Source organism: Acomys minous (assembly GCF_964271855.1).
Source record: "Acomys minous genome assembly, chromosome: 13".
NCBI lineage: Eukaryota > Metazoa > Chordata > Mammalia > Rodentia > Muridae > Acomys > Acomys minous.
The window spans coordinates 54193374-54211839 of NC_140495.1; the positions used below are offsets into that span (position 1 = coordinate 54193374).

At 41.8% G+C, this 18466-nt stretch overlaps 1 protein-coding gene across 5 annotated transcripts in view; it reads right to left on the reverse strand.

The window, feature by feature from the left end:
- LOC311581998 (interleukin-1 receptor-like 2) overlaps positions 1–18466 on the reverse strand; it is a 38926-nt gene that overhangs the window by 14554 nt on the left and 5906 nt on the right. For all 5 annotated transcript variants that reach the window (XM_084754601.1, XM_084754599.1, XM_084754598.1 and 2 more), the window contains 4 exons: positions 9257–9419; positions 7270–7341; positions 3310–3439; positions 2506–2642 (listed from right to left, as the gene is read on the reverse strand). In XM_084754601.1, coding sequence (XP_084610727.1) covers positions 2506–2642; positions 3310–3439; positions 7270–7341; positions 9257–9419 — 502 coding nt within the window. The remainder of the gene's footprint in view (positions 1–2505; positions 2643–3309; positions 3440–7269; positions 7342–9256; positions 9420–18466) is intronic.

Here is an 18466-nt window from a genome sequence, read left to right on the forward strand (position 1 = left end):
ATGTCTCTGTTTAGAAATTTACCTCATTTGATGCTCTCACGCACTGCTTCATGGGGAGTGAGTATGAGCAAATGGAATGATACTGCTTCACACAGTAAAGCAGAGGACAGAGGCTCATTTAGCAATTTTGCTCTCAAGAAATATATCATAAGGAATGTTCCACGTGGGGTACCATAGCACACATGGAAACTTCCATAGTGTCATTACTTGTCCCAGTCTGGAAACAATCCAAATTGCCAGACGTGTATCATGCAATTGGTGAAAGGTAGCCTTTCTGTGGAGAAGAGTATGTTTCTTGGATTCAGATGAAAAAACAGCTGCTTGCTATGTTATCAATGCACTAACCTATCCCAGGCACCTAAATAGAACCAAGTCAGAGGAGAAATAACACCATCTAATACCCTTAATATAAAGACCTTACGAAGGCAAAAACAAACTATTGTTGGGAAAAATCAACAAATACCACAAAGGAAAAAAGGAAAAAAAAGATTTTCCTAAAATTGGGAGATGGACAGGTCAATGTAGGAAAGAGATACTTGGCAAAGAAGGGTGTGGAGTGTCCTCTGCATCTCACAGTGTCTGTCTCTTCTTCCTAATGCAAATGGTAGTTTCATTTTTATTTCTGTGCATGTGCATTTTGTGTGTATATCATATTTGACAATAAAATAGAAAACTCAAATTTGTTTTCAAAACATTTTCTGCACAGTAGTCACAATGGCACAATTATGATTCTCAACAACTCATCTGAGAACACCCAGGTACAAGTGGTCACACAACACCATGCTAAAAACAGGACCTAAACACAGTTAGTGACTCAGTCCTAGGTTGGAAACACTCCACCATCTAGCTAGACAGCAGAGCACATGGTGGGGTGGGGGGGCAGGTGTGAGCAGATGTAGCAGGCAGGTATCAGGAAGACAACACAACCAGACAGGTTAGTCAGCCATTGCCACGAGTTAAGGAAACAAAAGGAGTGAGAAGACATCAGACTCAGAGTCTAAAGTAAATGGAAAATATGGAGGTATATTTAGCAAAGGTAAGGAAACAAATCTTAAGAGATAAAATGTATTTCTAATTGTTGTGATTGCAGCTGTCCTCTGGTACAGAAGAGGAAATGAGATGTTGTCCTGAAGGAACAGAAAACACAGTTGGATATGGGGAATGTGTCTGCATCGTCCTTGAGGTGACGGTTCAAGCCACAGAGAAAAGAAGATGAGGCTAGAGATGAGGCTGCAGAGGTCAAAGCAGCCCCGATGGGCCTTAAGAAGCTCCAGAGAAGAGCAGCTGGCACAGGTGGCCAAAACTGACTCCGCTTGTTAAGCCAGTGAAGGACAAGCAGATAGTGGACACAGAGGAGCCAAGGTTCCTCTCACCCAACCCAGCCCCGCGGGGCCCCAAGAGATCAAGACAAGGAAGGGGGCGCTGCCTGTCTACTCATAGTTGATGTAACTAGGAACAGAGCGAGCTTCGCCCCAGTCATGAAGGTGAGGGAGGACACATGTACACTCAGAACTCCGTCCTGTCCTAGACATGTTCCTACTTGTAGCTGCTCTAAGGGAAGTGCTCTAAGGGACACCCCAAGGTCAGAGATCAGTAGGAGCAGAGCCACATCGCCCAAGTTTGAGAGAAACATGTCCATTGTGCGTCATCTTGCTGCAGGAGATTAACGTATCATCAATATATTCTAGTGAATTCATGCCCTCTCTAATGCCTACAAAGACAGACAGACAGACAGACAGACACACACACACACACACACACACACACACACTTGCTGCCTTTCACCGGATATATTGTGTACTCCCCTTGGCAAGTTTTGAGGTTCAAGTTACTCTAGAGGGTCTGCTTTACCCAGAACTCTCTGCTGTGGAACATCAAGGTGACAGCAAAGCAGGAGGTGGACACAGACCTGGGAACCAGGGACTCAGCAGGAGCAGGAGACAGATGGGAAAGGTCATGGTGGGCTGCCTGTGACCACAGTGTGGCCTATTCGTGTGTAAAAGTGACAAAGGTAGAATAAAAAAAAGTAAGAGCTCTTTAGGTCCTTGAAAATGATCAAGGGGAAAAACAGAGCTCTGTGCAGTTGAAAGGCCTGAGATTTATAGATAATGCCACTATAGTGTAAAATATTAAAGGTAAGTATCCTATTTATATATCAAATTATTTATGATAAAATGAAAGTTGAAAGCCACAGCTAAATGAATATCAACACTGAGCAACTTATTTTAAAATTTTAGTTTAAAAACTCAATTTTCTGGGATATTGGTGCATTAAAAACACAGTGTCTATGAAGATGGCTCAACCAAAAATATTTTGATAGAATCACAGCTTTAACTCAAGACAGCTCAAGACAGGGCCCCAGCTTTAACAACGTGGAGCACCAGGGTCTCTATTTGGTGCCTCTGGATGCCTCCCCCTGAGTACATGACAGCACTTGTCTGTAGCCAGCCTTCTCTGCCCATCATTCTTAACGCTCTGGGCAGCATGTGACACGCGAGGCATTACCTGGGAGTTTCAGCATGATGTAGGCTACGGACACGCCAGCGTGACACGTGAAAAGACGGCCATAATCCTCCATTTTCACCTCGAAGAACGTTATGTTCACTGTGTAAAAAATGTGATCCCCCTGAGGGACATTAGTCCTAGGGAGGAAAGAGTCTGCATTAACACCTCAGCCAGGTACACCCAACAAAGCCATGGCTTATCTCCTGCAAATACTATATTTGTGTGCTTGCTTTCCTAGAAATCTCTCTGGGCCATTGTTTTACTCTACGAATGCTTATAGGAGTGACTCAATGTATAGACATTCTGTAGGTGCCAATCTGCATTTTCATCTGAACGGTCATAAGAAAGCGTGGCTCTGCTAGCTACAGTCCATGTGCACTTCTGTTGCCCTAAATTATATCCTAAGGTGTCCATTCAGTGAGCCCCACCACGATCCTTCATCCTGATTTCACTTATACCACAAACCATCGCTCCGTCAGCTGTACTGGAGCATCACTGATACACACTGTCTCCCACAGGACACCCCTCACTGGCCTTTGCTTTGCTAACTCTACACTAAAGGCCAGCAGCTCACAATGTAACTGAATGGGACGGGCTGAATTTGAGTGGCAGTTGTGTTATGGATGCTGTCTTGCCGATCCCATTGAAAACATCAGCATCTTGCCTTTGCCAGGACCAGATGCCTAGACAGTGATCGTTAAAAGGCAGAACCAAAGGCAGAATAGCAAAGGTGGGGCGACTGCCTGTCCATCTAAAGCAGTAGGGACAGCGTATTGCTGTGGATAGAGTCACACTTGCACCTACTCGATCCCCTCCTGGATGCGCCTGGAGTCTCCGTAGTAGTCATCCACCAGGATGTTGTTGACTCTCCAGCATCGCAGGTTTGTGTTCCCCTTCGTGTCTGTTATGTTGCAGTCCACGATGAGAGTGGAGCCTGAGGAGAACAAGTTTATAAACACTGACTCAAAGGCCTGTAGGCCTTTCAGGGCCTCAGAGTGGTTGATATAACTAGCTAACAAATAAGCATGCCTTGCTATAAAGCCTGGCATATCCAATGACCAGAAACATCCCCCGAGGAGTTGATGCCAGTGTCCCTGGTCCCCTTTCTGTATAAAAGCCAGGAGCAAGGAGAAGTCTTTGTGCTATGAAGGGACCAGCACACACTGTCTAGATGCATCACTTCTGAGGAGAGTTTCCCACAGCGTGAGACATACGTACTACTTCATGCAGCCCCATGGACGGTAGCCAAGTTCTTTACAGTCTATAGAGTGTCTCTAACGCATCTCCCAAGAGTGCTGTGCATCCTTGAAATAATTCAGCAAAGAAGAAAAGTGGAAGGTGCTCCTGTGTGACAGGCAGAGAGCTCAATTCAGATGGACTGAGTGATTTCTCTCACTGGCACGAGCATTGCAAGGGGCCGTGGCCATGAGCTCTAGCTCCCTAGTCTCAACCCCAGTGATGGTCTCACCTTCCCAGCCGCGGCCCCTGCCCCTACCCCCTTTCCCTAACCTTACATCTGCACATGCATCCCAAACCACATTTAATAAGCTTATATCATCACTTTATCTTGTCTGTCATTGTAATAAGGCCAACTTCACCTTTCAAGAGGAGTTCTCTATTCTATGTGATGTTTTACACTTTATTCTGCTGTATAACATGTTCAATAAGCACCATGGGGTGTAGTTAAATCTCAGTGGGTTATAGTAAAGTGAACAGCCGCCTCATCTTCCCACATGAAGGAAACAGTGTGAATTCAGAATTCTAGAGCTCCCATATTTCCTTTCCTTCTTTCACATTGCACCAATTGCATATTTATCCCCAGGCTCTGCCTTCGATATGGAATATTTGCTTTCAGCGTTCGTCTTTGCTGTTGCATGTGTTTTACTTTGGAATATATTACTGCTTATTTATTTCTTCTAAAATCATTTCATACTCATTTGTGTTGTGTGTTTTTCTGATATTTGCTCAGTGAGTCTTCAATGAACACCGATGTGTAGGTTTCCTGAGGCACACATGAAACACATTCCATGTATAGCACATATATGTGCACATACATGCATGTAATCCATATATGAGAGGCACACATAACTTCTCCAGCATTAGTATTGGCTACATATGATATTCAACCTCACAAGAGTGTAATAGACTGTTTCCTTGAGGGCTGATTCAATGTGTGCTCCCCCTAGCACTGTGTAAGCTTCTTACTACAGATGCTCAAACTCTGAATTTCATTAGTATTTCTCCACATTGCACATGAGCCAACAGCCACCTTGTATATTTCGGTCATAGCAATGGTATAGATTGACCGTGGTTGATTTTCCCTCTTCTATCATTCCTATTTTCCTTGTAAATGGGGAAAGGTTTTTAATCACCTATTATAAGCATTTTTCTCTCCTCCAAAGTTTTTTAATACATTTAATAAAAAGGAATTTGTTTTAGAAGCATCTTACTTATATATTTTTTTCTTTTACAATTAGGGTTTTGTGTGCCCCTATTTAAAAAAAATATCATTTATTACTTCAAATTCATGAAGATTTTCCCCTAGAAACGTTGTTCTAAGTACCATATTCAGGTCTACAATCTACCCAGAATTATTTTATATGATGTGAGGGAGAGGTCAAAATTTATTTTATTCTATAGTACATCTAATAGGAAAGGACTGTTTATTTAAGCAATTTTAGTTTTCTAGCCCAGTATGGTAGTGTGGTAGCACACATCTATAATCCCAGCCCTCAGAGAGAGGGAGGCAAGAGGATCAGGAGTACAAGGCCACCCTGGGAGAATGGAACTCTCCATTTTTTAAGGTCATAATTTATCCTCACAGATCTACATTATATGCCATTTAAAGATATTTTTTACTATTTTAAAGATTCATTGACAATAGGACAGGTTAACTCCAGGCAACACTCAGCCTACCTCAAAGATGATGAACATCAAAGAACCTCTTTATGGAGATGGCTTCAAATGTGGCAAACCAGCCACTGGGGAAAATGCCACTGACAGAATTCTGGCTAAAAATGAGCAAGTGTGGGTGAAGGCCGAGTCAATGGACAAACTCAGCCAAGACAGGGTAAGCAAGTCTTCAATAGCTCCTGCCTCAGAAATATGTCTGTCACATATATATATATGAGCCATAATGTGATGCTCCAATGTTTAGAGAGTTTTGGGTGATTGTTCAAGCAGCAAACCGTCTCTGCCATTTTTTCCCCTATCTGGAAGCTGTTAGCCTGTACTTCCTGTTTGCTCAGGTAATATATTTTATTCCTTTTCAAGTCTCTGAAGGGTTGAAGACCAGATAGTTTAGTTTTACAATTAAGCTTAGTTGTTTAGGAATTAAGATGTTTTTAGATCTAGATAGATGTTTGAAGTTGATGGAGATGACATATGATAGATATTGACTTACACTCAGAATTTTAGACTCACCAAGACAGAAAAGATGTTTTCTTCAAGGTTGCCAAATACAAATAGACAAAACACTATGAATTTAACAGTAATAAAATTTCTGATTGTTTGGTGGTTCTTTTTGTTGTATGTAGTTGATTTTATATATGTGTAATAGTATAAATGTATATATTAAAATATCTTTAAAATATTATAATTTATCTAGCTTTCTGTAGAGTTTTTATCAAAATTCAAAAGTGGGGTGTGTGTGAATCTATTTTTCATCATTCTCTTCTATGAATATTCCTTATACCAGCTATAGATTGTATACGTTTATTAGCCTATTTATACATCTTTAAATTATTAGCTCCAAGCTGGTTCTTCCTCATTTAAAATTCTTGAATCTTATAAAGCCAAGAAACTGTTAGAAAGCTATGTAAGAGAACACAGTAATTTTTTCTAATGCATTGAAATACCCATAGAAAGTCCGTACTTGATTACTGAAAACTGTTCCTCTATGTGTACAAGTTTTTCAGGCCACGTTGTATTATGTATTTACATATTCAAAATTGAAATTTCATCCTTACATCTCTCCTGACAAGAAATAAAGCTTTTGCTTTAACATCTGTCTTGATATCAACATTCTTATAGCACTATTCTTGGAAAAAGTGTTCTTGGTGCATCAGGGTGGGTGATGGGAGGGAGCACCCAACAGGTCAAATATTTGCCAACATGTGATTTTCTACAGCACCTGTGTCCCCAATGAAATAGCCTGGAAGTATCAAAAAAGCGTACTATTGGACAAATAAAATCTTAACTGAATTAGGACATTGACTGAATCTGAGGAGATTTCTTTTAGTAAAGCCTTGATTTAATTGCCTTCTTCTCAGAATGTGTTCAATATCTTTATTTTATTGATGATATTTCTACATTTAAAATAACTTGTGAGTCCCTATTCTGAAACATTGATTTTTTTTTTTTGGCCTTTTCAAAGTAAATGAAGGATATAATGTAGTCATGTCCCCTACTCCTTGAATGTATTTTCCCATATGAGATGATAGGATCCAGAATTCCACACTTAGTAGCAATAGTTGCACATTTCAGTAATCATGTCTGTGTTTTCAATGCCTTTGTATATACAAATTCGCAGAAGTCAATGAGACTTACAGAGCTCAGTGCCAGAATGTAACACCACAGTCTCCCGAGCTAAGGCTCTTGGCTTTCACTTTGGTACATCCCCTGGTGAGTTCAGGCACACCGACATTTGGAAGTTACACATGTAGAGAGGTTGTCTTCACCTTGGAGATTACTGCATCAACTGAAACTAGGGGTGCAATGAGCTTTACCCATGGGACCCGGGAATGCTCCAATATCTCTACTTACCAAGGTGAACTTCAATGGAGTTGTTTTGGGGATATGTGATATTAGGAATCCTTCCTCCAGGCACAACTTCCTCTGGTGAGAAACCACACCCACAAGAACATGCATTAGAATGACAAAAATTATTCACTCCCCAGAAACATATTGTAATGGCATGAAGTTCAGCAACATTGTAAAAAAAAAAGTCAAAAGCAAGGGTATGACATTTAGGGTGACCAAAATGCTGCTGATTTCTGTAAAGCTCAATTCATTATTCATGAGGAGAGGTCATCACCTGCTAGCCAAGGATCACCACCACTAGATCACACATGTGTCAACTCAGGAGCTCATCACAGTCAACAGCTTTCCCATCATCTTCTTCAAATTCTTCACCACACAGCCTAACACATTTTACCTTCTGTGTCTTTGCCTCTGAATCATCCATTTTCTATTCTCTACACCGTTTAGACCATCTTACCCATGCACATCTTGAATTACCTTCTAAAAGACAGTCGTAACTCCAGAACTCCCTCTGAGCTCCAGACCCGCAGAGGTGGTGATCTATACCACTTCTCCTCTTGCGTGACTCACGTACAACTTGCTAAACACCAAGTCTCTCCCATAACTATTCTCTCCTGAAGCTGTTTTGTTTCATTGACTAATGTCACAGTCACTTTCCATGCAGCAACATATGCTCAAAGGCTTAGAGAAAAAGAAATGTCCTCAACTACTCATGTAAAACTAAAAGTATTGTGTCAGCCAGTTACTCAGCCAGTGAATGGATCTGGACCTAGGAGAGAGTGAGGCTCCAAATATAAACAAGATGAGGGGCTGTTTCCAGAAGACACCATGAGCAGGAAATCTCAAGAACAGGACAATCACAAAATCAACTATAATTGGTTTTTTAATGAAGAGGTAGGAAATGAGAATTGAAGAGCATCCAAAATTCCAGTTATGAATGGTGCAAGGTAAGGCAGGAAGAACCGCGAGGGAAGAGCAAGGCTGAGGTATGATGGAGAATGACAGAACCTCGGTAATAAAGGGTCCACACTGGAGGAAGCCACGGGAGCAGATAGCCCAAAGTGCAACCCCAGTAAAAAAAAGTTAAGGCTCTTCCTGATAGACCCCAAGTTCAGTTCCCAGAACCCACATGCTGGCTCACAACCATCAGGGATCTGATGCCCTTTCTGTCCTCCTTGCCCACAAGGCATGCAAGTGATGCACTGACATGTATATAGGCAAACACCATGCATGTAAGAGAAAAAGAGAAAAAGGAAAGAAAAGGAAAGCTGCATTTCCTTAGGTGCAGTAACAAGCACAAAGGCCCAAGAGGAAGAAGCACCAAAAGAGACAGGACTGCTTCATCCACTGTGTGGGAAAGAAGAGACAGGGCTTACCTGGGCACTACAGGGCACAGTTCTGGCCTTGACTGTGGTTCTAATGACCTCTGTGAGTGTCGAGAAGTTGTCCCCTTCCTGACCACACAAGATATGCTTGACCTGGATATCTGATGCCTTTATGGCCTCATCTAAGATGCTGCTGTGGATGGTCACATGTTCAAGGACACAGTGCAGGTGTGACATAGCAGCTAGCAGGGCTAATTGCGGAAGGTCTGGGCTGACATGGTGCAAACAGTGGGCTGTCTAATAACCCCATCCAGAGACCCTGGACTCTGCAGAAACTGAGGCCATGGGAGTAGGACCAAGCCTGCAAAGGCCCAGCACAGTGCTCACAACTGTGAAGGTGTTGTTCACACTATCTACCAGGTGCCCAGGAAATTCCTGTTACATGATCACTTTCCAATGTCCTCCAGGTAAGAGCTTTGAATATTCTGTTTTTAAAGTATAGAAAACCCAAACTGATTGTGCCCGTTGTCTCACTCTCTGGCCCTCTGACCTAAAGGCAGCTTGAGGGGCTTCCACCCCTCAGCAAAATGTCCAAAGCCCGGAGCCTGAAGCCACCCAGATCCCATAAAGCTGAGAGCCAGGCCGATGTACCTGAGCACACTTACTACTGCTCACAGCAATGTAATTTCTAACCATGAGCTGTCTCCCCGAGTGGGTCAGTCTGGCTGTGCATGCATAGAGCCCGAGGTCCTCCGCGGTCACATTGTTCACAAGAAGCCTTGTTCCCAAAGGCGCGTACTGCTTCCCTGCTTCAATCTCTTCACAGCCCTAAGGACACACACACAAGCACTGAGTGAGTGCTGGTAAATCCTAGAGACTTTGTTGGTTAGCATTACCTTATGAAGTGCAGGGAACTACAACTTCTGGATCAGTGGTTCTCAGCCTGTGGGTCACAGCCCCTTTGTGGTTGCATGTCAGATATTTACATTATGTACGATTTAAAACAGTAGCAAAATTAGAGTTATGAAGTAGCAGCAGAATGCTTTTATGGCTGGAGGGTCTCCACAACTTGACGGACTGTATTAGATGGTTGCAGCATTAGGAAGGTTGAGAACAACTTTTCATTATCCTCATGGTCACTTACAACCTAACTCTTAGATATTAACAGTCTAAGGAGAAGACAATGCATGATATAAGATAGATAGATAGATAGATGGGTAGATAGATAGATAGATAGATAGATAGATAGATGATGGATGATGGGTGGGTGAATGGATGGACGGACAAACAGACAGGCAATAAAATAGTTAAAGGACAAAAAAATGAAGTTATTGTGCTTGTCACTTTTTTGTCATTTTGACAAAAACACATGATATAAAAAACTTAACAAAGACAAGATTTAATGTACTTGAGGCTTCAGAAGTTCTTCTCCATCACATGGAGAAATGTGTGATAAAGTCCTGGAGAACACACTATGGTGGCCAGGAAGTAGACAGAATGCCTGCAGCACCAGGCTGTCTCCTTTTCCTTGGTGTTTCATCTGGAACACAGCCTATGGGATGCCACCACCCACCCACATCAGGGCAGGTATTTTCCTCTTATTAATCTTCACTGGAAATGCCCTAATGGACACACCCAAGGTGTTCTTTAAATTCTTATGCATTTCTCCATCTAATCAAATTGACCTTCAATATACAGAGAGTGAAGGGGGTGGATACCCATCACGTGTGTGTGTGTGTGTGTGTGTGTGTGTGTGTGTGTGTGTGTGTGTGTGAATGCATTGCTCCCCATCTTGTATTTTGAGACAGCAGTTGACTTTGTTTGGTTGGCCAACAAGCCCCAGGGATCCACCAGACTCCACAGCGCCACCACACCCAGCCTTTCTATGTGTGTATATGGGGATCAAACAACATCACCTCATGCACCTACTTCCAAACTCTTGCTCAGATCTGTTCCTCTTCCTTTGAGAAGTCTCACTCCACAGAGAGACTATTTGGCAAGTTGAGTCCATATTTTTAATTCAAATATTTGAGTTCCTATCTTTCCTAGGTGCCAAGAGCCACCCTGTTAAGAAAGCTCACTAGGCATGTGGGCCGTCTATGAGGTGATCTGGTATTTGCAAGGTCATATACCATGATGCATCCCCAAACTGCTCCCCACCTCTGACATGCTGTCAGGAGCCACTGATTTGGGGAAGTCCAGTAAGCATGAGAGATCTCCAGAGATGATCCGGTATTTGCAATGTCTGTATTGTGATGTACCCCAGAATTGCTTCCAACTTCTGACTACCCTGTCAATTGTGCACCGCTGCATCTCTCTAGAATCTGACATTAGTTCCAGGCATGATGGCACATGTCTTTAATCCCAGAACCCAGGGAGACAGAGGCAGGTGGATCACTGTGAGTCTAAGGCCAGCTTGGTCTACAAAGCAAGTCCAGGACAGCCAAGATTACACAGAGAAACTGTGTCTCGAAAAATCAAAAGTAAATACATTTGGCATTGGTGTGAACTGTTATTTTCTGGGTACTGACCAGCTCTGATAGAGCAAACTTCCTACAGGACCTTGTTGAAGATGTACTGTTTGTTATTCAGATGAATTAATCCCTGATTATGGGATTCCTGATACGATTCAAATAGTTTTAAAAGTTAATGTCAGTTACGGCTGCAATAAATACCTTTGCAGACCTCCAGATGCCTCACTAAGGATAGCCTTGTAGCAGATTTGTGGCTTCAGATAAGCCCCCACTGCAGATGGCACCATGAATCTTGGTATTTCACCATAAATATAGGCAAGTTTGTTTAAACTTCCCATGAACCTAAGTGGAATGAAACTACCTAGAGATGTCTGAATTTACTCTGTTTCTTAGAATGAAAGACAGATAAAATTTTTGTCCTAAGGTCATAATGAACTAAGAGATATCTGGATAATGTATAGTTAGGTCCATCCCAATGGATAAATCATATACTCTGGTAAGTTTCAGACCCTGTTAACCTTAGACCCTGTCAACCTTCCTCATTCTGAACTCATTATGAACTTACATAATGGATACATAGACAAGAAATGCTTAGCTTTAAAACATGTAGCCTGTTGTATTTTAGAATTCATCTGTTTTTGTGATTAATTGTACTCTTTTGACTATGAGGTAATTCCCTTTTCTCAGAAGTATAAGTATGGTCTTCAACAATAAATGGTGCTGAAATTGAAGTTGACTGAAGTTAGGTTTCCTAACTTCATCCACCCTTTTCTCTTGAATGTATGTGCTGAGATTGGGAAACTTGACTTCAATTGAAGTCGAGATGCCTAATTTCATCCACCTTTTCTCTTGAATATATGTGTGTGAGTGGTTTACTTTCTATATCTTTATTATTTCTTATTTCCCTGTAGATTCATAATTAAGTTGGCAGACTCAAGGCATCAGCCTTCTAAGGCTAATAAGCCTAAGTTTACACCAACTTATTGGAGATCTCCACAAGGAGGCCTATCTACAGATCAGAGAGTCTCCTTCTACAACCCCCTTGCCGTCTCTAGCCAGAAGCTGCTTTTACAGCCTCAGCCATAGGAATATTGTGGTCAGTTTAAATTCTCCTCCTCCGCCACAGTGCAGCCAGTCCCTAGAGAAGAAACCTTGGGCTCTTTTTCTTCTTCCCTCCAAATGAGTTCTGGGGAATGCTATTTCCATAGTTACCAACCATCTACAAAATAGGAGGAGATAATAACATTTACATGGTTCCCTAGAGCTTAGACTATTTCCAGACTACATCCATTACATACATTAAAGCTAATCTCAGAGGTACCAAATATGTCAGTGGATGAAAAGAATTCAAGGCTTACCCTTGCATTAGTTTGACCAAAAGCAAACTCAGGTTTGAATTCTCCTCTTCCCTGGCCGTGTCTTCCCTGTCTTTAGTTTGTGGTTGGGGTTTATCTCTAGTTTGTTGCTGCTGTGTGAGTTGCATGGGCTACTTCTTCAGGGTACAGAAACATAAGTTTTGAAATCAAAAAATTCTGTCCTGTAGCCTTAACTGCAGAGTCCTTGGCTAGGCCCAACCTGTGCCATGCTTCATGAACGAGCAGTGCTGACACATTCTCTCTTCCATGGATCCAAGTGACCAGTCACAGGAGCATTGAACCTCGCTGTGCTAGGGGCATCCTGCTGGAGGGTACAAATGTTCTACTGCTTTGATTTTTTAATTTCGGGAGGATATCTCATTATGAATATTTAAAGCGTAAGTAATGACAATAGCAGCCATCTATTTTTTCCAGATTGTTACAGGGATGTGTTATTGTGAAAATATATCTCATATCTGAGAAACTGGAACTGTTGTTGGACCATACAGCCCCTTTGCTAACACACCTTAATATCTCTTAAGACTTAGCCTGACATCTTGCTGTGTGCTCAGCCTGTTTGTTCACTCTGCCTTTAAGAGAATCAAATAACAACCAGCCTTACTTGCCTTGGATTTCTCATGTATCAGCTTTCACAGCGTAACCTAATGCACAGTTGTAATTTTTAATTGTGTGCTCTTCCACTCCACTGGCCCAGAGAGCAATGCATGCATGTATGAGTGTTGTGGGAGTAAATATTGGAAACATCAAACAGGTGTAAAATGGCTACATAAATCCTGGAAACAACAACAGATATAGCTTGATAAAGTATGCTTTTAGTACTGAGTGCTTTGGGGTCAGCTGGAGTCAGTGACCTGATTCCTTGTAAACTCCGTTAAGGATTTCTATAAAAGATTCCTCATTCCTATCCCGTGTGAGGCTATGATGTTCAATACATACAAAGCAAAGCCCTTTGCTAGGGACACACAGCAAGAGACTTTCAGTCACAAAACAGGTATAGATAGACTCACACAAGGACAGATTCAAAATTCACAACAGACTAATGACAATCCCCAAACCACAGACTGAGACACAGGAAGGGAATAAAATTCAGCCTTGAGTTTGCTCTTGATCAAACTAATCGGTGGGTAAGTGCTGCCTCTTCTTTCTTTTATGTGACACCAACACACTCTGGTGCCTCTGCGGACATCTTTAATACATGCAACCAATTCTAAATATCTAATTGCTATGGGACCAAGCAAATATAGATGTCTTATCTACTCACAGTTCATAGGATAATGCTATTAAAAAAACTAGTACTTACCAACACACATTCAAATAACAATAACACTAAGGATGAGCTAGGAGATAAGTTTAGAACCAGACCAATAAATGAAAACCTCCAGTAAAGGGATCAAAGATAACATACAAACAATCATAGAGAGCATGAGAGGTAAAAACTCGCTGCCTAGACATTTTAAAGGCCCAATATCTGCTACTTAAAAATAAATATGCTTAAGGTTATGTAAATACAAAAGTAATCTTGTTATAATAAAATAAAAATATAGAAAAGAGATTCAGCACTCTACTATCTACCACAGGAAACTTGGTATTACTGTGTTAGTCCCAAATGGAGACAAAAATCAAGGAAAACAAACCAGGCATACTTCAGAAGCTCAATACAGCAGGAGGCCACAGTAACTTAAAATATTTCTGTAAATAATATCTCAAAAGCACAATGCAGACATGACTAAAGTCAAGAGCATAGCAAAATCAACAAGCACACTAAGTTACCTTAACACTTCTGTCTAAGTTAAACAAAGACAGGACAGCGAATGGAAAACACGTGGCTCGCATAATGCCACCCACAAGCCCAAAGTTCAGTGTTTACATTCTCTGAAGTACACAAAAATATTATGTTCAGAAGTGGTACATGGACTGCTTCAAAAAGCCAGCCTCAAATTTTAAAGTTCTGAGCTTGCATAGAATGTGCCCCTTGTCACCCTGCCTTCTATCACAGACAGACAAGTCACTTTAAGGAAACATTCAAACACGCCATATTGGCAAATTAATTAGCTCTTCTAAAACACCCAGAGTCTGAGAGGAAATCACCAGGAAAATCAGAATCACCTGAGCAGGGTGCACAGAGAATGATCAATCAAAACCTGTGGAGGTCAACCAAGACACAGATGAAAAGTAAGCCACAGCCTTAAATCTATGTATTAGAAACTCAGGCTTAGTGATAGAAAAGTCTATCTCACATGTTCATAAAACAATAACATATTAAACCAAAAATCAAATAAAGGGGTGGTGAGAACTAGACAAGAACAGAAACTGAGGACACAAACAAATAACTAATCAAATAGGATTTATAAGCTCTGTGGTTAACACTGTGACAACATCAACAAAAATGACAAACTCCTGGAAAGAGCGATGACTAAGAAACAAAGGACAGTAGAGCTGCAAGACACTGGAAATTAAAATCCTTTGAATATTATTAAAAAGAAAATAGTATATTTTAATAGTACCATCTGAAGGGATCAAAATCAACCATTCTAAGTGAGTACATGTTAACTCTGTCACAAACAGAGCTGAATGGGATGAACAAAGACAACCGGACATGTCACTGAAAACTTGTCCTCAGAGGAGTCCACATCCTGAGCACAGTCACTACTGAACTCCATATGTATGTAACAGAAGAGCCAATGACTTTATTACTTTCTATTTTCTTCTTAAGCATTCCTATATTAAAGAAAGTTAAGTTCCATTCCATTTACTTTACAAGACAGACTGCCAATGTATGAAAATCTGACATAGGTACAACACGGGAGCAAAGAGTTCAGAACAGCATCACTCATGATACAAAAACAAACCTCTGGGAAAAATTTCTAGCAAGTGACATGTGATGGTGTTTACACACCACACGATGGACTCCAGGAATGGAAAAATACTAGGAGAGCCCCAGAGATCTTGCTATCCGTGCTGGCTAAACGAGAAGGGCCCTGTAAGCTCATGTGCTTGAATACACAGTGCCCAGCTGATGGAATTATTTTGGAAGGATTAGGAGGTGTGGCCTTGTTGGAGGAAGTGTGTCACTGAGTTTGAGCTTGGATGTTTCAAAAGCCTGCACCTTTTTGTCTTCTCAGTTGGTTCTCTCTCTCTCTCTCTCTCTCTCTCTCTCTCTCTCTCTCTCTCTCTCTCTCTCTCTCTCCTTCTCCCCTGCCGTGTGTGTGTGTGTGTGTGTGTGTGTGTGTGTGTGTGCCTCATGTTTGTGGATCAGATGTAGCTCTCAGCTACCTCCGCAGCACCATGCCTGCCTGGGAACTGCTGTGTTTCCCACCATAATGGCCTCACCCTCTGGAACTGTAAGTCCAAATTAAATACTTTATTTTATAAGTTGTCTAGGTCATGATGTCTCTTCAGAACAATGAAAGTTTGATGAAAGTCAGAATTGCCATGAAAAGCATGGAAAAATGACAGGTGAACTGTGAATCCACATAGAGAAAAGTTAAATTATATGTGGCTCCAACTAACACTCACAGTTAAAAAAAAAACACTTCATGAAGTATTGGTGTATCAGTAAAGATGCTTATATTCAAGCCTGAGGACATGAGTTCAGACCCACATGGTCAGGGGAGCGAACTGAGTCCCACAATTTGTCCTGACTTTAACATGCATGCCATGGCAGACACAAGTGCTCACACACACACACACACACACACACACACACCCATACACACACAGTGAGAGGGAGAGAAAGAGAGACAGAGAGAGACAGAAAGAAAGAGAGAGAGAGAGAGAGAGAGACCATATGCAATTACCAACAAGCAAACTCAAGGAGCCAATACTATCATTCATCAGGAAATCAGTCTGTCATCTGAAAAGTGAGCACCACAAAGAACAGGGCTGCAGGGAGCTCAGTAGCACAGCCCTTGTCTGGGGTTTTCTCCCCAGTGTCGAAGAATGCAAGGAGAAGAGGGAGCTCAGGTCAGTCACACCCTTTGCTATCAGATACAGAACCACTAGGGTACTGACATCAGTCCTAGTCTTTAGGACCCAAATGCCTCATTCCTCTGCAGAATGTTCTACAAAATCACATGTATGTGTGATGCACATAGTGTGCACAAGATGGTTCACACTAGCTTTACCTGTAACTGGGAACAGCTCAAGAGTCTGACCAGAATAATGAAGTGCTAGACAACAATTCAAGTAGACGATTACTTGGAAGTACAGACTGCAGCGTGATGGATCTCACAGGTTTACTATTGGTCCAAAGAAGCTAAATACAAAACACTGCACACAAATGGTTCAAAGATGAATGATAAAAACAAGCAAAACTAATGTGAGAGTCCAAGTTAGGGAAGTGCTGGTCCTGGTAAATGAGGAAGGCAGAGGATTTAGCTTTTGCTTGGTTGGTTTTCACTCTTTACAGTAACCGCAGCAGTGTTTGAAGCTCTTGGTAATAGTTAATCTTGGTAAGTGCAATTAAAAACCCATTCATGGTGGTGCATGCTTTTAATCCCAGCACCTGAGAGGCAGAGGCAGGCATATTGTTGTGAGTTCCAGGCCAGCCTGGTCTACAGAGTGAGTCCAGGACTCACAGAGGCTACACAGAGAAACTCTGTCTCGACAAAAAAAAAAAAAAAAAGACCATTCACTTTCTGATAATCCTTGACCAACTGGCTAACATCCATTCCTCTATTTTCTATATACATATTTTAAGGTTCAGTAGAATACATAAATGTGCATCCATTGGTTCCCAAGACAAAAAATATGTAAAATGTATAAGTAGCAATAAAACAGGGAGAAAAATTAACAGGGAAATACAACCAAAGGCATGAGTAGATCTGAAGAGGATTCAGAAATGGACAATAAACTCAACAGATGATCAATCCCATTGGTGACAGAGGGAAAAAACTAAAATTATTATGCAGCATTCCAGGCTCACAAACTTGAATTGATTTTTGTTTGTTTGGTTGGTTGGTTTGTTGGTTGGTTGGTTTTTGAGACAGGGTCTCCATATATAGCCCTGTTCCGGAACTCTCTATGTAGACCAGGCTAGCCTTGAACTCACAAAGATCCTCTTGCCACTGCTTCCCAAGTCAAATTGATTTTGAAAGTTAAAGTTAAGATGCAAAGCTATCCTAAGCTTGTAAGAAATCACTGTTAGTCCTACTGAGTCAAATTGATATGAAACTTTGGAAGCAAGTTGTGACATCAGTGAAACAGAATAATTCCTCTTTTGCATCTTAGCCATGTAGCAGCTGTGAGGGGGGGGGCTGATCAAGCACCCTGAGAGCCTCCCCCTCTGTCAGAGATACATAAGGCAGGTGTGAGGACACTCATTTCCTCACCAGGAGGCAAAGAACCCAGGTGAATAGGAAGAGAGCCAGCGGGCTTTCAGAGAAGACAAAAGGCTCTGCTTGAAGCACAGTAGCTCCAGTTAGACCAGGTCAGGGAAAGAGAGGAGGAGTGTGGGTCTCTATCCTGAAATGAGGACTAAAAGAGTCTCCACAGCTGTAGGAGAAGCGATGATTAATCATTGGCCAGTATGGATGAAAGCTTCAATGAAATGCACCGCTTCCCAGGAAACAATCTTCTACCAAAATTCAGCAAAGGAAAACGTGAGAGAGTTGAATAATCCTGTCACTGCAGAGTAAGTGCGGGGGAGGGGATGATAAGGTGAAATACAGAAAGCCGTGGTTGTCAACCTGTGGTTCCTGACCCCCACAGAAGTCTCATATCAGATACCCTGCATATCAGATGTTTACATTACAATTCAGAGCAGCAGCAAAATCACAAAAGTTATGGAGGTGAAATGAAAATAATTTTATAGTTGGGGGTCACCACAACAGGAGTAAATGACATAAAGGAAATCCATGACCCAAGTAGCTGGGCGGAGGAGCAGGAAGCAGGAGGAGGATCTGGGCTGAGGAGCAGGAAGCAGGAGGAGGAGCTGGGCTGAGGAGCAGGAAGCAGGAGGAGGAGCTGGGCTGAGGAGCAGGAAGCAGGAGGAGGAGGAGCTGGGCTGAGGAGCAGGAAGCAGGAG